General features: G+C 37.3%; 1 protein-coding gene across 6 annotated transcripts in view; it reads left to right on the top strand.

The window, feature by feature from the left end:
* Positions 1-21,769, top strand: part of LOC149088344 (uncharacterized) — a 636,013-nt gene that overhangs the window by 92,922 nt on the left and 521,322 nt on the right. Inside the window, exon 4 of one of the 6 annotated variants that reach the window (XM_089247280.1) lies at positions 16,728-16,915. The exons of the other annotated variants lie outside the window; for them this stretch is intronic. Coding sequence (XP_089103406.1) covers positions 16,728-16,874 — 147 coding nt within the window. The 3' untranslated portion in view covers positions 16,875-16,915. Of the gene's footprint in view, positions 1-16,727; positions 16,916-21,769 lie in introns of those variants that run through there. 6 annotated transcript variants of the gene reach the window in all.

Raw genomic sequence — 21,769 nt, 5'->3', positions numbered from 1 at the left:
AAGTTAAGTTTTCATTTGTCAGAGACTCTATGCCATAAAGGAATCCCCACAAGGCATAATGTTCTTTCAATAGCATGAAGCGCTCTTGTAAGGATACAAAAGTTTTATCTAATGTGGGGTAAAAGAATTCATGCTTAAATTTATCTTCTGGAGTTTTCACTGCTCCCTGGTCTGGTGATTCATAATCGAACAACTTTTTCTTCCTAACTCGTACGTCTTCAAAAAATTTTGCTTCTATTTCTAAAGATTCTGCTATCTCGTCAGCCTTTTTTCTTGCTTCAGCATATCCGTCTTCTCTGTAAGACGAAATGCTAGTTAACGTTCCTTCAATCAAGTTATTGACTAGAGCTAAGTTGATGCTTTTTGATTGCAAAGTTTTGCTTATGCCGTGTATTTTAAACAGTATATCATACCATATGCAAAGCGAAACTAAAAATTAGAAATCCGAAAGTTGTTTGGCTAGACAGCAGGCTTCGTGCCGCATACCCGGATCAGATATTTCCGATATCTCCATCAGCACCTGATATACCTCTTTCGTCTGAAATCTGACAGCTTTGTCGCTGTCAATGCGACTCTCCCATCGTGTTTCACTCAGAGGTTTAACAGTGAGTGTTTTTACATGTTTCTGAAGAACACTCCACCGATGCACAGAAGCTGAAAAAACTGTATATCTATCTGGAGGACTCCAAATAAAGTTATTTTACCACACTATTTTATTATGAATTTTATCAGCTTTAAAATACCTCATTTCACCTCTACGAAGATACTTATATCTGAAATTTATCTTGTTCGAAACGAATTTGCCACTCTCATTCTTTTGTTTCAAATATGTGAGGTACTACTTTATTTTCTGTTTTCCATGGAAATCACAATATAAACTTAACGTATTTTTCTGCGTATATTAAATACGGATTTATTTTTTACATACGTTTAAAAATTCATTTCTTATTGAGGACACTATATACCACTACGTTTGTATCTGCCGAATATTTTTCTTAAAAGTTTGAATTGAAGTAAATATTTTTTAAATTAATTTAAAGATTTATCTATGGCGAATGAATAGAAAAATTGATATTTTTGTTTTTTGCAAAAACGATACAAACAACCCCTTCTATACCTCAAGATTAAATTGGTGAATAGAATTTTTTTTCCTGGGGGATATACGCCCTGCTACAAACTTCACGGTACTTTTTCCATCCTCAAACTAGCGAAATTTGCATCTGCGGATTATACACAAGAAAATACGGTAGTTTAGTTTAATTCTTATTCAAGGCTCACATCAAGGGAAGATAAAAAACATAAAAATGGACTTACCTTTTTTCAGACGTCTGTTAGTTTCCAATAAGGTCTCCGTGAGAGCTTCTCTAGAGTTCCAGAATGTCATAAGCTGTAAAATTTTTCATTGATGTTGATACAAAAACTATCTACAGTATATTAGAGTTATAACAGGCGATTTTTGGTTTCTGAAGAAAAGTCTTGTAGACATCAAAGGTTCCGCGTTAACTTAACCGTGGAACTCTCTAGTCTGGTCAATTGCATTGGACCATTGTCTCTGGTCTAATTGTAAAGGTCCAATCATTTTTTTTCAAAAGATGCTAAAAAAAGCTTATAACTCATAGAAAACTGATATAACAACGATAAAATTGAAAATTTCACTACGATCATTGAGCACCAGATTTTCAAATCCATCCAATTCATGTTGAACAATTAGACCCCTCCTGAAAAAAGGCGGTTGATGTATTTTTTTTCAAGCAATCCCAAGTCTTTGTCAAGAATTTGAACTGCGTGATTTGTGTTTACCACGACGCTTAAGAAATCATTGGCTGACCACTCCAACAGGGCTGTCGCAAAACATCCCCTCGAAAGTGTATTCCCCCTTTTTATGAATTTAAAGTGCCTATAGTAGAGAAATTAGTCTCTTACGAGGGGATACGTAATACTTTTTCTGGCATTTGAACAGCGAACAATAGCCCAACCCTACTTGAAAGTCATAAAAAATGGGACACTGCAATAGTTTTCGATTCCTGACTTCCAACATAGCTGTACCTCGCTCCCTATAGTATTTGTTCTAAACCGATGGTTATCAACCTCCCCCTCACGTTTGAAGGGAAAATAACTTTTGTTATTGACTTTTGCACAGCCCTCAACATGATGGGTATTGAAAAGGGAGTTCGATCTATGGCGCTTTATACAAAGCTGGGCTGATTGTAACTTTCAACTGTTTTACATCTTCTTCTGATGGCAATAAAAGACCACCCAATCTTCTCCTGAAAATCCTGCATTTCTTTCAGATATTATGTTTATGGATTATCTATTACGTGTTTACTTTTCCTAAAACACGGCCATAAAAATCGCCCCAGTTTCCATTTTTTTTTTTTTGGTCCGCGGTGCCCTTTGTGAAAAGTATGAAAAAGTTTACCATGGTGCCTCAATTCACAACATAAGTCTACCAAACAACTACAGTGCAGCTTAATTTCAAGGCAATATGCATTACATGGAGGGAAGATACACGTTTTAATAAATCATCACACAATTAAATTAATAAATGTATTTGTAAAGACGTATCATATACACCCCTCCCAGCTTACTTAAGCGAAGAATAATGCCGCGGAGCATAGTTTTGGACCAAATATCCTATAAAGCGCTATTCTTCACTTCAAACTTCTTCCTTTGTTTATAAACGGAATTGGGAAGGGGTTATTAATTTGGAATCTGGTTTCCAAACACAGCTATTAAAAAAAATCAAATTGGATTTTGAACAAAAATACCTCATCAGTTTCTTGAAAGAAAAGAGAGGAATTTAATTTTTGAGGCCCGGTATGACCACAACTTACGCACAAGGCCGCAATCAAGTGAGAGCAGGGGCGTTTGGCACCCTGGGCGATGGACAACTAAGGGCCCTGAGTCACACTTTTTTCTGTTAAAAATTATATTGAGTGGGGCGCTAAAATGAAACCTGGCCCGGGCAACAGAGTTAACTTTCCTTCCTAGTTGCGGCCCTGCTTACGCACCAGATTAATTCTGGGCCTGGGTACCTAGAACTTTGGTCTATGAAACTCCAAAGGGTTGTGAATGTGTGGTATGTTATAATTTTTCTGTCCACGTACATGCCCTGATCCACTTAGAAAGTCTGGTACGCCTGGAGATATACCAGGAGTCCTAAGTAATTTGCGACGCAAAAATGCATGATTTCCTAACGCGAGACATTTTTTTTCTAATTTGTTCTTGTGAGACTGGCAGAAAAACGGCGCCCAGCGCAAGACCCCTCTATTCAAACAGGGCCTACAAATAATTATTTTTATTCTCATTCATTTTTAAAAAATATTTCTTAAGTCAATATTTAAAAAAGATACTGTGTTCACAATTGGATTGCGTAATTGGGGGAACTTTTTTCCAGATGGTCCAGCCTGTCTTCCCATAACCTCAAAAAAAAAAAAAAAAAATCTCTCTCAAGAGGGAAAAAACTCACAACTTTCTGGACTCCTTGCAACACAGGAAACCATTGAGGAGGGGAAACTCTTTCTTGTTTTAGCAGAAAAATGGGGTGGTCAGACCTGCCAACTCTCTCGATTTAGGCGGGAGACTCCGGATTTTTCATCCTTCCTCCCGCTCTCCGGATTTGTTAAAATTTCTCCGGATTTTGGCAGAAAATTAGATTTTACGTGAGCTTTCACGTTGTCGTGGCGTCAATAATTACCGTCGTCGTTAGGGAAAACACCCATAGAGGACAGTCGTAGTCATTTCCATCGAGCCGTAACTAAGCCTTAAAAAAGTCTCGAGTCCATCGAGCCGTAAAAAAGTCTCTGTGACCGCATTTAAGCAACTGGCAAAGACGCGACTTTGTTTTCATAGCATTTATCGGCAATCATTAATCAGGGGCATGACCTTGACAAGACGTTAGGGGTGATTTTTAATAATATAATGGGAAAAAATGTGGAAAACACGAGCATAAAGAGACGAAAAAATGGCAAACAATCTGCAATAGAAACAGAATGCAATTTTTGAGCCACTTTGCCAATTTTAGAGGCCAATTTTAAAGCAACCTCCTACCTATGCTAACTTTATTGTTTAAGTGCTCCTACGTCACGCGCGAAATCACACTAGCGGCTAAAAATCCGACATTCCCCAGTGAACTCGACCAATCACAGAGGAGCGGGAATGAGTTACTCTCGAACCGTAAATTTAGCGGCGTAAACACTGTAAGAGAAGTGTAAACAACAGATTGAAACCTTCCGAGCTGGAGAAAAGTTAAAATAGTTCCAGAAGGAAGTGGTTGGGCCGTACCTATAGACCGTTCAAGTATTACTTAAGCAAAATTTTATGGGTTTTTACTCCTCCCCAACCCCACTTGTCAGCAAAATGAAGTAAACGGGACCAAAACCTTCTAAATTAGTACCGTTATTAACCAAGGGGGCTTCGGCTGCCCTCCCCATTCTCGAGAGATACGCGGGTGGGGGATATAATGATATATTGTATAATGGGTGACCTCAAGTGACCTCCAAGAGATAAAAATTTAAAAATTTAAAATCAAATAATTTTAATGAAATATCGTATAAAAATATCTGTACTGTTTTCATTAATTTCTGTAAATTTAAAATGTTTTTTGAAAGCTTGTGATGAGAGGAAATATTTTACCCTGTACCCCCCCTTTTTAAAGGTAGGTCCTGTGTAAGCCCCCCCCCCTCCCTGGGCCCTCTTTACTTCTCTTGTTGATCTGAAGCAACCTAGTAGAATAGATCGGGATTTCAGGACATTGCACTGCTGAGGTGAGCACCTCTACCAATCAACAAAACAACCATCAATTGCCATTGTGCTTTATAATATTTTACTAACATCTTTTGCCAGCAAAACTAAAAAAATAACTTTTTGATTCCTTAATAGTGCATGTACATTTTGAATGCTCAGAAGAGCATCGATCAAGTTGGTTTCAAAACCCCTTTCATCTAAACCAGTGTTTCTTAACCTTTTTCAGCTCATGACCCCCCCCCCCCCCCCATGGATCACACTTTTTTCTCGTGGCCCCCTGTCCTATCCAGGGCCCCCTCTACCCTCATCCAAGAGTGAGATACTCTCTATTTTTTATTATGAATGAAATTTTAATAAATCAGATCAATCTCTGGAATCCTGGCTAGGCACGGATTCAAATGGTGGATTATCATCTCTCCCAGGAGTCAAATTATATTGTAAAAAACGGTTGTGTGAAATACGGGACGATTCAACGAACATGCACGATAAATCGACCCTACCAACACATCAACCATTGTTCTGGCGGCCCTCCATACTTAGCTTTAAGTAACATCTTACATATGAAAATCATAGTAGCAGATCCCATATAGTGCAGTCCCCCTCCTTCCATTATAGACATGAAGATCCTGGTCATGCCCACATAGACCCAAGGGTTAGGATGTCCCTGGTTCTATGGACGAATCTGATGGATTCTGAAAGTAGTAATATTTTTCAACTATGTTTCACTTTTAAAGCTTTTCTCTTCACAGCTCTCTATGACTCCCTTCACCACCTGTCGTGTATCACCTTTCTTTTGATTTTCTCCCGTGGCCCCCCTAGAATATCCCAGGACCGCAAGGGGACCATAAGGCCCCAGGTTGAGAACCACTGATCTAAACAATAATCTTCAATGCATGGTTTGCTGAGCTGTTTACTAATATGTGTAGCATATCTAAGTGCCCTGTGAGTTTCATTTCATTAAAATGTCAAATGTGGTCAAAATCTGGTCCAAGTACTGATGCATAATTTTCCAAATCACATATCAATGCTTTGATTAAAAGGATGAAAAATCATTCTATTAAAAATCTATATCAGTGCGATTAATGCTCAATTAACAGGAAATTTTTGATAATTATGTCTTTAGTAGTATGAGATACTGTATTAGATTTGGTTGGAAATGAGGACAGGGCTGCAACTGGGGGAAGACAGGCGGGTCTGGTGCCCTGGGTGCTGAACCAGAAGGGGCGCCAAATTCACTCTTTAACTGCTTCCTCTACATGCAAGGGGCGCCAAAATTCCAGCTTGCCCTGGGTGACAAAGTATCTAGTTGCAGCTCTGAATGAGAATACAGTATTGTATGAAGAAATTCACTCCAGAATCACTTTTGTTTGTTGAAACACAATTTCCCGTAAGTTTCTATTGTTTAATTTATTCCAGGTATGGCTCAAAATTTAAAATACCAAGTTTGTTTTTTAAAATACCAAGGAATGTTATAAAGACGATAAAAACTGACCAAACGCTAAAATGAATAGCTTTGAGAGCTATAAATGAGAATTTATAGGAGTATAAGATACAGATCTTTTTATTTTAAACTATGCACACAAACACCAGCTTTATTCTGCTTAAGCCAGTGTTAACACAGTCGAGTGTGTAGGTGTCCCCCATCCATTTGTGTTTTGGTACATCTGGGGAAAAGATTACAAAAAAGGGGATGTGAGTAAATCAATGGTCAAGTGACATTCTGACAATGATTAGCTTAAATTCATCTCATGATGCAGCTGATTTATGTCATTGCTTGCATTTGTATCAAAGAAAATGTTCATTAATCGCATTCGTTAGCCAAGGCAGAAAAACTATGAAAAAAAAATTGTTAGCCAAGGTACTGTAGTTATATATCCTCGATAAACTGATGTATTCAATTTTCTTCAAACCCGATTTGAAGAAAGCCATGCCAATATGTTCTCATCCAAATGCTTAGATAATCTTCATTCCAATTCCTTCCTTCCTTGCTATTAAAAGCAAATATAAAACCCTATTTTTCCCTATTGGTGCTTACGTAATATTTGAACGGTTGTGAGAATAATAGAAATGTACAAATTATACACAGTGAGAGGGAAAAAATTTTTGAACACAAAATTTTTTATTAAGTCATATGTTATTGAATGACGTTTAACATAAATAAACAAAGTTGCACACACTATGTCATAGTCCCAAAGGCAATTAGAAATAAACATGATTTTATATATTCTGAAATTAAAATTTTTTTTAAATTGCTGCTTGTATTTCCATAGATTGAAAATGCTATTTTTCATAGTATTCTGTAATACTGTGCAGATGTACGTGGTGTTTTGAATTTTTATACATTATAGAATAAGCAATTTCCTGATATAGCAGAGAGGATCAGACCATCAAAATCAATATGAGATCAGACATTCTATAACATTGAAGATAAACATATATATACAGTAGATAAACAGATATAAACTGTAGAATAAACAATTATTCTAACAGCCGAGCGGATAAGGCCATCAATAAGACATTGCAGACATGATTTTACAATATTAAAAATAAACATGATCATGAATTAAATTTTTAATATTACAGACCGTGTTGCTCTGCCCAAAGAGACTTTTTTTACCCATTCAATGGCAATCCTGAGATATCTTGTCAAACCTGATCTGCTTTATTTCTGTCACCCTGAAATACTTTGTCTCCTATTAAAATACAGTGAAACTGTTTTTACAATAAAATGTTTTCCATTCCCCTCCAGCCAATCAACTGTTAGTGGGCAGAGTTAGCTATTGTTCTAGGTTAGATAAGAAGAAGAAGCGAGAAGAAAAAGAGAAATATATGATCAATATATAAATAATACAAAAAGGGTTCTCTTCATAGAAAGCCACACACATAATGGCAAGGTTTTGCAATTCCAAATGTGGCAATTTCAAATGCTGATCAGGAAAATTTCAAAAACCACTTAAAGGGTTTAATGGGAGTTTGGCTTAGATTTGCACCTTAAAATTGAAAAACCAACTTGAGCTGACCATCCCACACATTGGGGCTAAAACAACTTTTAATAACTTACCACTAATCATGAGCTAATCCCAAAATCCAAAATATTGGTCTGAGGATGTGTTGTATCCACAGTGTGTACCAAGTCAAGAAAAACCTTAAGGGTTGTGGAAATGATTAGTTTTCTAAATTCAAAAGTCATAAGCTTGTCACAAAAGTTCAGCGATACAAGCGGAAATTGTAGTAAACCACTTTGAAAGTGCTCAAATGTTAATGAATTTAGACAGCTTTATTTATTTTATTTTTTTGGTTCCTTTTTTTTTCCACATTGAATAAATCATGGAAATGGCATGCGCGAAGAGACTTACAGACATTGTAAATTCTATTTTATTTCATCCCAAAGATTTCTTTAATTCTATTGATTCATATTTAAAAGGGGTTGACAGAAATTAAACATATAGTTAATTACGGGAAAGCATAGGTGTACGTAGAATTTTCTCAAGGAGAGGATTTTCAGATTTTTTATCCTTCTTTGCAGGAAAGTATACTTACTGTAGAAAATATAATTACAAGAAAATGTACTTAATATGCAGGAAAAATAAGAACAGAAAGGTACATGTAATGTAGGAAAAGTAATTACAGGAAAATACACAATGTAGGAAAAATTACAGGAAAATGTACTTTTAATTTAGGAAAAATAAAAAAAATATACGTAATGTAGGAAAAATAATAACAGGAAAATGTATTTAATGCAGGAAAAATAAAAACAGAATAATACACAATTTAGGAAAAATAATTATAAAAGAAAAATCAATTAACTTCAAATACATGAACCCAAACCAAGGGTTCCAACAGGAAATTGAAAAAAAAAGAACTATGTAGAAAATATTGATGGAAAAAAATAAAGATGAGAGCCAGAAAAAAATGAGAAAAGAGCGCAGAATATTACAAAATTACGGAGAACGCGCTTGCGCATTGTAAGTTCCGAACAGTTTCCGAAGTATTTTACACGAAGTAACGACCGGTTCGAGAGTAACTCACTCCCGCTCCTCTGTGATTGGCCAAGTTCACCAGGGAATGTCGGATTTTTAGCCGCTAATGAAATCACGGCCATTCGCGCTTGCGCTTTAAGCATTCCTTCGTGGTCCCTACTGGCTATGCATGACCTTGGTTGCCAAAATTCCTGTATAATCGTTATTGTATTACATCAACAGCCGCGAGGTAAACATGTTTTTTCGTCCGCAGCTTTGTAATTTGAATTTTTTTAAATCGTTTCTTCCGATTAAACATCTTCAGAAAGCAAATGTAAAACTTTAAGCTATATACAGCTAAATATAAAGCTTTTAAGAATTCATGTACCCAAGATTATCAATCACTGATAGCATCCACGAAAGAAAACACATACTTTATAAACAGTATGTAGATGTGATTTCTCTATTCTGCATGGAAAGACTGGCATGGAATTATGTTCTTCTCAGGGGCAATGCAGAACCTGTCTTGGGGGGGAGGAAATGTAACTTTTTCTTAATTTATTAAAAAAAAATATTTTTTTGAAATTTTTGAAAATTTTTTATGAACTTTTTTTTGATCGAGTCTATGAGGGGGTGGGGAGGCAGTGGTCCCCCGGGAGAATCTCCGGATTTCTGGATTTCAAAAGTTGGCACGTCTGGGTGATGGAGGGATACGACTCCAATTCTCTTTTATTTTTTCCTTGAGTACAGGGACAACAAAAGAGGAAGCAAACTGTCCAGTATCTCCGGGAGGGGCTTGAAGAAAAAAAGAGTGTTGTGTATTCTTATCTTCACCGAAATTGGTATACAGTAGACGCTGGAATAGTTGAACACCCCCCCCCCCCCCCCTCCATGTGCACTGCTCAGGTTCTTCTTTCTTTTAAAAAAATCGTCTTTGTACAGCATATACTCACAACCTTGAACTTTTTTTCTCGCTGTTGGTTTCCATGTATATTTTGTACAATAATTTTTCTTTTTTAAATACCTTAAAGATTATTTTACATTTATGTGAATCTAATTTTTCTACCTCATTTCGGCGCCCCTCCCATTATTTTTTGCTTGGTGCAATTGCACCAGTCGCACTGCCCTAAGACCACCCCTGCCAATATATAATATCCAGGCTTTGGGAGCCTCCCAAATGCCAAGGTTCCAGGCCCCAAAATCATTTCCTTTCAAAAACGCTCATGCACTTGAAACGCATTTGAATATGCACATCCCCTCGCTACGCGTAGGGCGTGTTGACGTCATCTCACTCGGGTTCCGTCCACCCGACTCAATTTGCGCTTTGCCTAAACCAGGTTTTTTTGGTGAAAATAGTATTAACATTAAAAACAATGAAATTTCTGAAAAATCATTCAAACTTTTAATAATTAAAATAAAATGTTTATGTAATTAAAACTATTCCCATATTTAAATCAATCAATAAATATTTTTTACATTCGAACAAAAACCAACTTTTGCAATTTAATTATTTTTTGCTCAACTCTATGGCATTACTTAGTGTTTGAAAATGTTTAATGTTATTATTAAACATATGATATAAAGGTTATTTTTTCCAGTTATTTTCAGTATGCTTAATTAGGAAGGTAAACTGAAAAGCCAAAATAACTGGTAGAGGCATGCGTATGCAAATAAAGAGATATGGAACCAATCAGAGTACGGCGCTGCGGTCTGCAACGCCTATATAACACAACAAGTGTCTGGCATAGTTGTTAGATTGGTTACTACTGCTACAATGGCAGGTTATCGAGATTTAAATGAATTTGAACGTGGTGTTATAGTCAGTGCACGAGAGATGGGACATAGCATCTCCGAGGTAGCGATGAAATTTGGATTTTCACGTTCGACCATTTCACGAGTGTACCGTGAATATCGGGAATCCGGTAAAAAATTAAATCTACGACATCGCTGCAGCCCGAAAAAGATAATGCAAGGATGGGGCCAACGACGACTGACGAGAATCATTAAACGTGACAGACGTGCAACCCTTCCGCAAATTGCTGCAGATTTCAATGCTGGGCCATCAACAAGTGTCAGCGTGCGAACCATTCAAAGAGACATCATTGATATGGGCTTTCGGAGCCGAAGGCCCACTCGCGTACCCTTGATGACTGCACGACGCAAAGCTTTACGCCTCGCCTGGGCCCGACAACACAGACATTGGACTGTTGAGGACTGGAAACACGTTGCCTGGTCTGACGAGTCTTGGTTCCAATTGCTTCGAGCTGATGGACGTGTACGGGTATGGAGACAACCTCATGAATCCATGGACCCTACATGTCAACAGGGGACTGTTCAAGCTGGTGGAGGCTCTGTGATGGCATTGGGCGTGTGCAGTTGGCGTGATATGGGACCCCTGATACGACCCTAGATACGACTCTGACAGGTGACAGGTACGTAAGCATCCTGTCTGATCACCTGCACCCATTCATGTCCATTGTGCATTCCGAAGGACTTGGACAATTTCAGCAGGACAATGCAACACCCCACACATCCAGAATTGCTACAAAGTGGCTCCAGGAACACTCTGACTCCAAAATCCCCAGACATGAGCATTATTGAACATATCGGGGATGCCTTGCAACGTGCTGTTCAGAAGAGATCTCCACCTCCTCTTACTCCTACGGATTTATGGACAGCCCTGCAGGATTCATGGTGTCAATTACCTTCAGCACTACTTCAGACATTAGTCGATTTCATGCCACGTCGTGTTGCGACACTTCTGCGGGCTCGCGGGGGCCCTACACGATATTAGGCAGGTTTACCAGTTTTTTCGGCTCTTCAGTGTATTTTGCAAAAACTATAATAAAAATTAGGTGAATATAATGTATTTAGTGAAGCATAAATAATGCAGATTAATTATCGATGATTTACTATATACAGGGTGATTATAACTAAGGTTCTGATTTCAAAACATTGTAAAAAAAAGATTGATTGTCAGAATGACTTGAAAATTGACATGAATATTCCTGAAAAAATGGAATTTTATTTGGTAAAGGGGACAAAAATACTGTAAAATGTAAAATTAATGTCATCATCCAACACGTGGGAAATTTGCTCACAGAATGTAAACAATAGCCAGTCATGGCAAATGATAACTTAATTATAGCATTGCACGATTTCTTAATTCATGGAAACATCACGAAAAACACGAAGTAATTGAACAAATAACTACAACTTCAGAAAAGTTAATTATGTTGTCCACCGTCTGGCTATGAGGTGAAAACACAAAATTCTTGTTCAACAACAGATCAGAGTATGCCATGGTCATGATGTGGATGCACTTGCAATTCATTTTTATTAAACGAAACGTGCCTAAGGTTGTAAAAAACCCAGCCCGGTTGTGTTTTTTGAGCAAAATGGGGAAAATTGAATTTCTTCCACAACCTCAAAATATGACTTAAACATGTATGTACATCATTTATGTATACATCTTATATTATGTCTAAATATACATTTTTGGTGCACCTTAAATTATGTATTTGATTAATAAATTGACCATACAACAAGGGAATAATTGTTCACACATAAACACACCCACTTCTGCATAATTGTATCTGAACCTTGAGTTGTATGCAGAACTGCAGCAAGAAAAGTTTTTGTGGTAAAATAAATTAAGTTGGATGACAAAAATTCTGAGAAATCAGGATGGTGTCTGAATTTTTTTTCTCCAAATTTTTCAAACACTGCGGAAAATGTATTCAAAAGTGTCCTGATCCGTCAAAAATAAAACTTTTAGCTATGTAACCAGAACCATCAAGTTTTTCCTTTTTTTTAAAATCAAAAACTTACTATTGAAGAATATCCCCCGCTTCATTAAATTAAATTCTGAAATATTTTTAAAAGAGCAGTGATAATTAAAAAAAAAGAAAGGAAGACAACATGGAAGACAACCTTCCATGTATAGCAACAGAATGCTTTCATCTGGCTGACAATTTTAACAGGCTAATTTTCGGGGAATGGGGTTGGGTTTATATTATGAGCATCTTGAAAAATCAAGCTAAGGCTTATTTTCTGGTGAGGCCTTATTATTGGAGAAAACTATACTTTTTGTTGTTTCACTTGAAGGTGTTCGTTACCAATGCTCAATTCAAGAATCCCACAAAGTTATTTTCTTTTTGTTATGAGATAATGTTATTTTTTTCTCTTGATCTTTCAGTTACGAAAGTCTGATGTACATGTATAAAACTTATTTATTTATGCTATATTTTTTGCCCAAGGCCTATACAAAAGGATGTGGTAGATTTGTACACATATGCTTTGAAACATTTGACAAAAAATCGAAAATCGGGGGGAATTAACAATAGTAGAGGGGAACTTGTTCCATTCACCTATGGTATTAAAAAAGAAAAGTCTATGCTCAAGTCTATTGGAAACATAGGAAGGCTTAAGGCCCGTTTACACGAGGCAAGCGCTTTAGTTGATAACTTAATTTCAACTTACCGATTCTTCTTGAAACTGTCCACACGATAAGTGGTAAGTAGGCGCTCATTGGATAATTTTTACGGAGGTGAGCGCAGTTAGCGCATGCGCGCTTCAGTCTACTCAAATCCACGGAGAGAGACAGACGCAACGCGTGGGAGAATAATAGTAATAATTTTTTATTTATCTGGCATTCAGAGAGGTGCTTTTTTTAAAGCTCATAGCTTTCGTAATGATGAATGAAGATGATCAGGTAGAACTTTAGAATACTGTGATCAGAGCCACATTATATGATATTTTTTTTAAAGAATATAAATTTATTCAATAAAAAAGGGGAAGCTTTTTTCTCACTTGCACGAGAGCAACACACTGAGCAGGAAGTAGGTCATGCAAGGGAAACAGTTCGCTTGTCTCCTTTTTTCACCTCTGCCACCCACGCAAGGAGGCGAGAGATGATGCCACAGAGGAAAAAAGAACACACAACATATTATAAACTTAAGTAAGTCATCGAGAAGAAATATAAGATTTCTCTATTTCTCCTCTAAGTTGTAAATACCGATTATATGATATTTTAATCGATGTTAAAGAGGAGATAATTATGAATTATGTAAGCCGAAAATACGGGAGAAGATTCTTGGCATTCGTAGGAAATTCTAAGGGTTAAAAATTAAATAATAAAAATTCATTAAACAAAAATTATTTCCAAATTTTTGAAATCATTATTATTTTTTAATTTGATCTATAGAGATGATATCTTTATGTTAAATATTTGATCGTGTATTTTTACAACAGATGGCAGCAAATTCGTTCTGGACGAGAGAAATATTCGAAACCCCCCTCTCCAGTTTTTAATATATAAATCCTCCCCACCAGATATATATTTTTGAATCTTTGAATTTTGAATTTTTTTTAACTCCTGACATCACGTCGACAGAATATTCCATAGCTTTTCCCAACATAGAATAATTTTAGCTTGTTTGAACAAGGTAATTTCCATTTCTATAGTTCAACAAACATTCATGGCGAAGATATTTTTCAATAAACTTGAAGATTGTGTCCTCTGGCCACCTCACCATCCAATATTTCGGCGGAATTCTAGCGAAACTTCAGGAGACGGCGGAGTATGAACAGGTTCACGCTTGAGATCAAAATAAACCCCTCCGTGAGAGAGCAAAAAGACCCCTCCAGAGCGGCAGGTCACGCCCACTGCCGCATGCGCATAGGTCTACTTAACCGGAAAAAATAGAACCCTTCTTATCTCACTTACCAACTAAATCACTTCTGCACTTGCGCACTTGCCAACTAAAGCCGTGTAAACGGCCCTTATCGTCTGCATACATTGTATCGTACTTGGCAACTAAAAATTAAGTTACCAACTAAAGCGCTTGCCTCGTGTAAACGGGCCTTTAGACAAAGTACCGGAAGTATCAAAATTTAAATGACCATGAATAAAGTCACTCAGTCATGTAAAGCAGTGGTTCTCAACCTTTTTTGTCCATGGCCCCCTTTCAACCATTTCTCATTCCTGTGGCCCCCTTGCGAACATGAATAATTTTCTACTCCCCCTTCCTTTCTCTCCCCCCCCCCCCATTTTCCCATTGGAAGATGGTTATTTAAAAATTCTCTGAAGTATAAATATTTTTGAATTTAATTTGATTAATTTTTAATTTATGAAAATCACGAAAAAGCAAAATAAACATAATAGAATACAGTAAAAATAGGATAAATCCCTTGGGATCACAAAGGGTCTGTCTCATCACAATGTTACTTTTTGTGAAGAATTGTTTTGTGTTTTTCTGTTTGATTTGTATGTTTTATGTGTTGTGCCAGTCCAATTAAACTCTGCGCTTGAAGACAGCACAATGTCATCAAGTTACTCTTACTGGATGAAATTTTTATTATTTCCAAATTAGTTTTTTTGTGTGTAAATGATTATGGTTTCATTGAGAAATGTCAGTTGTAGCTTCAAAAATATGCATTCTCATGATGATAAACAAATCACAAAAAAGTGGTAGCAAGCAGTTTTATTAATTTTATTCTCTTCGTGCGGATAAAAGTACTAATGAAGGAGTAGCCATATACAAATGAATCACAATTGAAAAGTTCAACCTTCCACATCGTTTTCAACAATAATACATGTATCAAGGATATAGGTTCATGTTGTAGCCCTACTATGAATTTAAGAAAAATTAACTAAAATATGTGCGAAAACCTTTTTAATATTTGTTTGAACCATTCATTCCAGAGAAATCATGTATGCAGTGACAAAACTGTTCGTGTGAACATAATAATGATTCATTATCAGGATTTCAAGCCCATCGGAAAATATAAATAATCAGATTTTCAAATAAGAAAATTATCAGTATGTTGACTTCAATTATGATACGGTGAAAATCTGATATTTCGTTGGATGACAAGCTACCTTCAAGTGGCTTTTTGGTTCATAATGTGGCCGCTCTCTCGCAGGCGGATGAAGCAACGTGTGAGTTGGCTTAAACACAGGGCAATATTTCACATTACAGTCCGTACTATATTTAATATACAGGGCGCATAGATAACGGGGCATATGACATTTTACTGGTGAACCATTGGTTCTAGAGGCATACTTCCAATTGGAAAAAGTACCCGAATAATGTGTAGTACTCAGATATTTGATTCATGTTGCTAGAGGTTACATTGTTATTAAAATAAAAATGTTAACTTTTTATGCGGACACCCTTTGCCCCAAAACCCAATTGGAAAGTTGTTTCCTGGTCTCCGACAAAAAAATTCAACGTGTCTAAGTTCAAATTTTCACTGAGATATTCCAAGAAAGTTGGAAAAAAATTGCATTAAATGAGGGGAAACCATTTTACCCGCATCAAATGCTGTTTTTTCCCAAATTTCCTCAATTTTTCGAATTCGCATATCTCGGTGAATATTGCACTCAGAAACGTGAAATTATTTTAGTTGGCATCGGGAAAGACAGAGCAACAACTTCTTAATTGGGTTCTTTGGCACACGGGGACGGTATAAAAGGTTGTTTTTTTTATTTTATAGCTATACAACCCCTTACAACATGAATGACATATCTGAGTTGGACATGTGATTTGGATACTTTTTCTAGTTGGGTATGTCTCTAAGATTAATGGCTCACCAGTAAAGTGCCATACGCCCTGTTACCCATGCAGCCTTCAAATACACGTAAAAAAATAGCTTGAGACGAAATACAGTCAACTCTCATTGTAACAAATACCATTACAACGGGAAAAATATCGTTTTAATGAAAACTTTTCTAATCCCTCGGATAGGTTTACATAGGAAGAATATAAAAATCTGGAATTCCTTTCTAACGAAATTTCATTATTACGAAGTGATTTCTCGGGTCTCTTGGAGTTCCGGTCTAATGGGGTTTGACCAAAGCGTATTAATAAAGGGTCTTTAATACGCTTTAGGTTTGACTGTATTTCCCCCCCCAAAAAAATCTGACATTTTTGCAGCTAAGTAATTGAACTTCGACAATTTGATCTGAAAATAGTCCGTTTTATAATGATTATGTCCTTTTTACTTTTATAAATTTAGGAAGGAAACAAAAGGAAGAAAGGGTGCGGAGAAAAAGAAAAATGGCCAAGGCGGGCTCGGTTGTGCGAAAATGCCCCGAAATTCCACTTGTGCGCAAGAGGATTCGTGTCTCACTCTCAGTTTTATGACAAAATTTCACATTTATGAGACTTTTAACTATGGGCACAATTAATCTCTATATATATAATTCTGTCAATATTAAAATATTTCATTTATACGAAGCACAATTTCAATTATTTGACATTTTCATTTTGATTCAAACTCCAAATCTTTGCAATTTGGACATCATTTCCAACTTTCAAATCCAAGCAGTTTTTGCAGATTTTGAAAACGCGTCGCTGAATTGGTTTTGCATGCGTTTTATCAACACTAAAAACCATAAATTTTAGGTTGACAGATACAAAGAGACGCATTGAGCGGGTAATGGATATTTCAAAGTGAAGACTTACGTGAGAATTTATTTTTTTAGAAATCAGCAGATGCAGTGAATCTCTAATAAACGGATTTAAATTGCTTTAAATGTAGTCATGCATCTTTATAGAATTTTTTTTCCAATGTCCACAACATTGTTCCTGCAGGATAGGAAAATTGCATTGAAATTATAGTCCTCCGACCACGAGATGAATTTTCGCTGCGTCATGTCACGTCACGTCGGATGATTTTATTCAATTTTTTTTGGTAAAACGATTGCACATCGAGAAAAGTTCATCAGTGACTGAGCTTTCACGATTGGCATGTCCTTCTAGGCTAAAATAGAATCGTTTGACGTGGCATGACGTGCCGTAGCCAAATCTCATGTCGTGGTAGGAGGACTATATTTAGGATGCTGCAGGCCAGTAGTAGGGCAGTTTAAACGAAGCATTACAGTATCGATTAAAAAAACTTTAAAGATGTGGTGTCAATCTTAGAGGAAGTCCCAATACAGGGGCGGATTGAGCCTACCGCCCGGGTGCGAAGCCTCATGTGCCGCCCCTACTGGCGACCCTGCCAGGAGACTGATAGGGCTCGGTGAAGAGCACCTGGAGATAAACCTAAGCCGCATATCATTGTTTACCGTGGTGCAAAATGTACGTGACCATACGTCCCGCTTTTGAAGTAGAAAATTTTTTGTCGTTTGTTTCAGAATTATTTTACCATTTTTTTTCAATCCGAGCACAACTCAGGTCTATCGCCGTAGGCAATTTACTACCTAGTGGGTTGTGCCGAAATTATAAGTGTGTGTACCTAACAGTCTGAGTGCGTATCTAGTGTTGTGTATGATTCTTCAAGGCTGCCATCTATATCTCAGAAGTGAAATGAGTGATGTGTAGTGACTGAATATTTGTACTGTTTGTAGGCCTGCTGCTCTCTGTGGCGAGACTTTTTAATGGGGAGATCGGCTCGCATTTGCGCCTCGAAGTTGGGAACCACAGAAAACCAACTTCAGCCGACCACCACTGTGGCGACAGTGGGGCTCGAACCCGCTATGCGAGTCTGTCACTATGACCACTCGACCACCACATCGGCTTATTATTATTTTACCATTCTTAATAAATGCCAGATAACTTAATCTTTGAAAGAACACTTATTTTTGTGAGCCATCATCACTTATCCTGTAAAGATGATATTTAACAGGGTAATTTTTATGAAGAAAATTTTTTCAAAGGTGTTTCTGGTATTCCAGGGGCCGGACAAGTGAAAAACCAAATTTTTCCTTTGCCTTCATTTGATTATTGTGGATCAAATTCTGAGTGAAGGTATGGGCCCCTAGGCTGGGATCTTTTGCAGGCTCCCTCCCAGTCAGATTTCTCACGACCCCTTCTATTGTTAATGTATAGCCTTAAAAAGCCAAAAAATTATGAGAACTATCCATATCCATAGCTCTTGTAGGGCCATGGGCGAGGGAACCAAAATGCACACATGCCCTTGTAATAGAGTGCAAGGGTGGCGCTTGTCCATGCAACCCATTGCGGCCACACGGGGTACCGCTTAAGAGGATGCTAAATCCAGGGTGAATGGGTAAAAAATATTCCATTGAAAAAAAAAAAACAAACTGTCGGCTCTGGAGGGGCGCAAAATCCGAAATGAAGGGCCGAAAAAAATGTTTTGTTAGGAATTGTTTAGATAAATAGTGAGGGAGGGACATGACCTTCTAAGGGTAGGGCTAACAGGGCTCCAGTTGAGAGCCTGGACTAAATCCTTTTAATTTTTCTTTTTTCACTCTATAAATTAACTGTAGAAGGGGCCCCGTGGAAAATCGGGCATGGGTCCCACGAAAGATTCCCTGACGCAGGAGGTAGGGGCTATGGAGGGAGCAATAGGTCGGAGGTGCAAAAAATAAGTCCCACACGGGTACATTTTGTCTAGAGTCGTCCAGATAGCTTATCATTCTTGTTTCTGGTATTACGATCAGAGGCCTTGTCTATTTTCTCAATGTTTCCATTGTCAAAGTATAGTATGACTCAAAAGCATGATGTCGTCAATTTTTACTGTGTTAAATTTTGTTGTCTTAAATAAAGTCTACGCTGCTGCCCCTTACAAGCTCCGCCCGGATGCGCCGCACCCTTTGCACCCTCGCTTAAGCCACCCCTGTCCCAATACATTATCACAGCAATGTAGTTTTAGAAAATTAAATTTTTATTTTTCCTCGTGTATGATTTTGTCTCTTGGAGTTCGTTATAACTGAATTCGACTTTATTTCTGTTCAGCAGAGGCAATGGATTGGCACTCCCTTTCAAAATTCATAAAAAATACCCCAGAGTAATTCTCTTCTCTTATTCTCTCTTCGATTCTCTATTCGATTTTTATAAATATATTCCCCATCAGACCACTCAGTGCTGGCTGAAGATAGCTTTGTGCTAAACTAGATGGTTATCCGTCTGTAATTGCATGAAAATGATGGGGTTTTTTTTACAAGCTTTTATTATTCACCCATCATCTACTTGTATTACATTTACTACGACCACTCAAAAGAATGTCAATGAATGGTCAACAAATCTTTGTCTGTTTTCTTTATGGCAGCCCTCTTTGAATGAAAAGTCTAAACACACAACTTTCTGTCTTTACAGTTATTCCATTTTGCTTAAACCTCTTCTACAGTTTGTGTCAGGGCCTACTATCACCCCCAAGTCGTAAATCACTGAGATTACATGAACCACTTTTTTTTATTTCCTTCTTCCTCATGTTAATGTTACTTGGATGGGGAAAAGTTACGAAAAATATATCCTATGCATTTTGTTTGAAATTAAATGTTTTTAGTCAGAGTAACTAAAAAAAATTTAATGTCACAAATTTCTTCATGGCCCCCGTATCAGTAGCTGTGGCTCCCCTTTTGCCAGATTTTCATCCGTGGCCCCCCTGGAATATCCTAGGGCCTCCCTGGGGCCATATGGCCCCCGGTTGAGAACCACTGAGTTAGCTCATGCGCGCTTCAGTCTACTCAAATCCACGGAGAGAGAGACAGACGCAATGCGCGGGAGTATAATAGTAATAATTTTTTATTTATCTGGCATTCAGAGAGGTGCTTTTTTTAAAGCTCATAGCTTTCGTAACGATGGATGAAGATAATCAGGTAGAACTTACGAATACTGTGATCAGAGCCACATTATATGATATTTTTTTTAAAGAATATAAATTTATTCAATAAAAAAGAAGAAACTTTTTTCTCACTTGCGCGAGAGCAACACGCTGAGCAAGAAATAGGTCACACAAGGGAAACAGTTCGCTTGTCCCCTTTTTTCGCCTCTGCCACCCACGCATCAGGAGGTGCACGTAAGGGGGGGGGCGAGAGAATACGCCACAGGGGAAAAAAGAATACACAACATATTATAAACTTATGTAAGTCATCGAGAAGAAATATAAGATTCCTTTATTTCTCCTCTAAGTTGCAAATATCGATTATATGATATTTTAATCGAAGTTGAAGAGATAAATTATGAATTATGTAAGCCGAAAATACGGGAGAAGATTCTTGGCATTCGTAGGAAATTCTAAGGGTTAAAAATTAAATAATAAAAACTCATTAAACAAAAATTATTTCCAAATTTTCGAAATAATAATTATTTTTTAATTTAATCTATAGAGATGACATCTTTATATTAAATATTGGATCATGTATTTTCACAACAGATGGCAGCAAATTCGTTCTGGACGAGAGAAATATTTGAAACCCCCCCCCCCCCCTTCCAGTTTTTAATACATAAATCCTCCCCACCTGATATATATTTTTGAATCTTCAATTTTTTTCAACTCCTGACATCACGTCGACAGAATATTCCATAGCTTTTTCCAACATCGAATAATTTTTATCTTGTTTGTTAAGGTAATTTTCATTTCAATAGTTCAACAAACATTCATGGCGAAGATATTTTTCAACAAACTTGAAGCTTGTGTCCTCTGGCCACCTCACCATCCAATATTTCCGCGGAATTCTAGCGAAACTTCAGGAGACGACGGAGTATGAACAGGTTCACGCTTGAGATCAAAATAAACCCCTCCGTGAGAGTGCAAAATGACCCCTCCAGCGTGGCAGATCACGCCCACTGGTGCATGCGCATACGTCTACTTAACCGGAAAAAATAGAACCGTTCTTATCTCACTTACCACTAAATCACTTGTGCACTTTCCAACTAAAGCCGTGTAAACGGCCCTTATCGTCTGCATACATTGTATCGTACTTGGCAACTAAAAATTAAGTTGCCCACTAAAGCACTTGCCTCGTGTAAACGGGCCTTAAATCCCAACTACATCACTTGTGCACTTTCCAACTAAAGCCGTGTAAACGGCCCTTATCGTCTGCATACATTGTATCGTACTTGGCAACTAAAAATTAAGTTGCCCACTAAAGCACTTGCCTAGTGTAAACGGGCCTTTATAGAAAACCTTTAGGTATGTTCCGGTTTTTTTTGTAGAATTCAAGATAACCGGTTCTGCCAAGGTTTCCTGCAATTGGGTGTGAACATAGTGCGCGTCTGTATTTCAAATTCCGAAAACCCGCGTCGTCTCCGATTGATTAGAAAACCGAATTTCAAGCTAAAAAGTTTGGGTTTTCAAGCAATCGGAGA

This window comes from Pholcus phalangioides, unplaced genomic scaffold (assembly GCF_987345545.1).
Source record: "Pholcus phalangioides strain wild (caught in Gottingen) unplaced genomic scaffold, Ppha-v1.0 ptg000003l_1, whole genome shotgun sequence".
NCBI classification, from domain to species: Eukaryota; Metazoa; Arthropoda; class Arachnida; order Araneae; family Pholcidae; genus Pholcus; species Pholcus phalangioides.
Note: the sequence above shows the minus strand (reverse complement) of the source record. Positions and strands in the feature narration are given on the sequence as shown.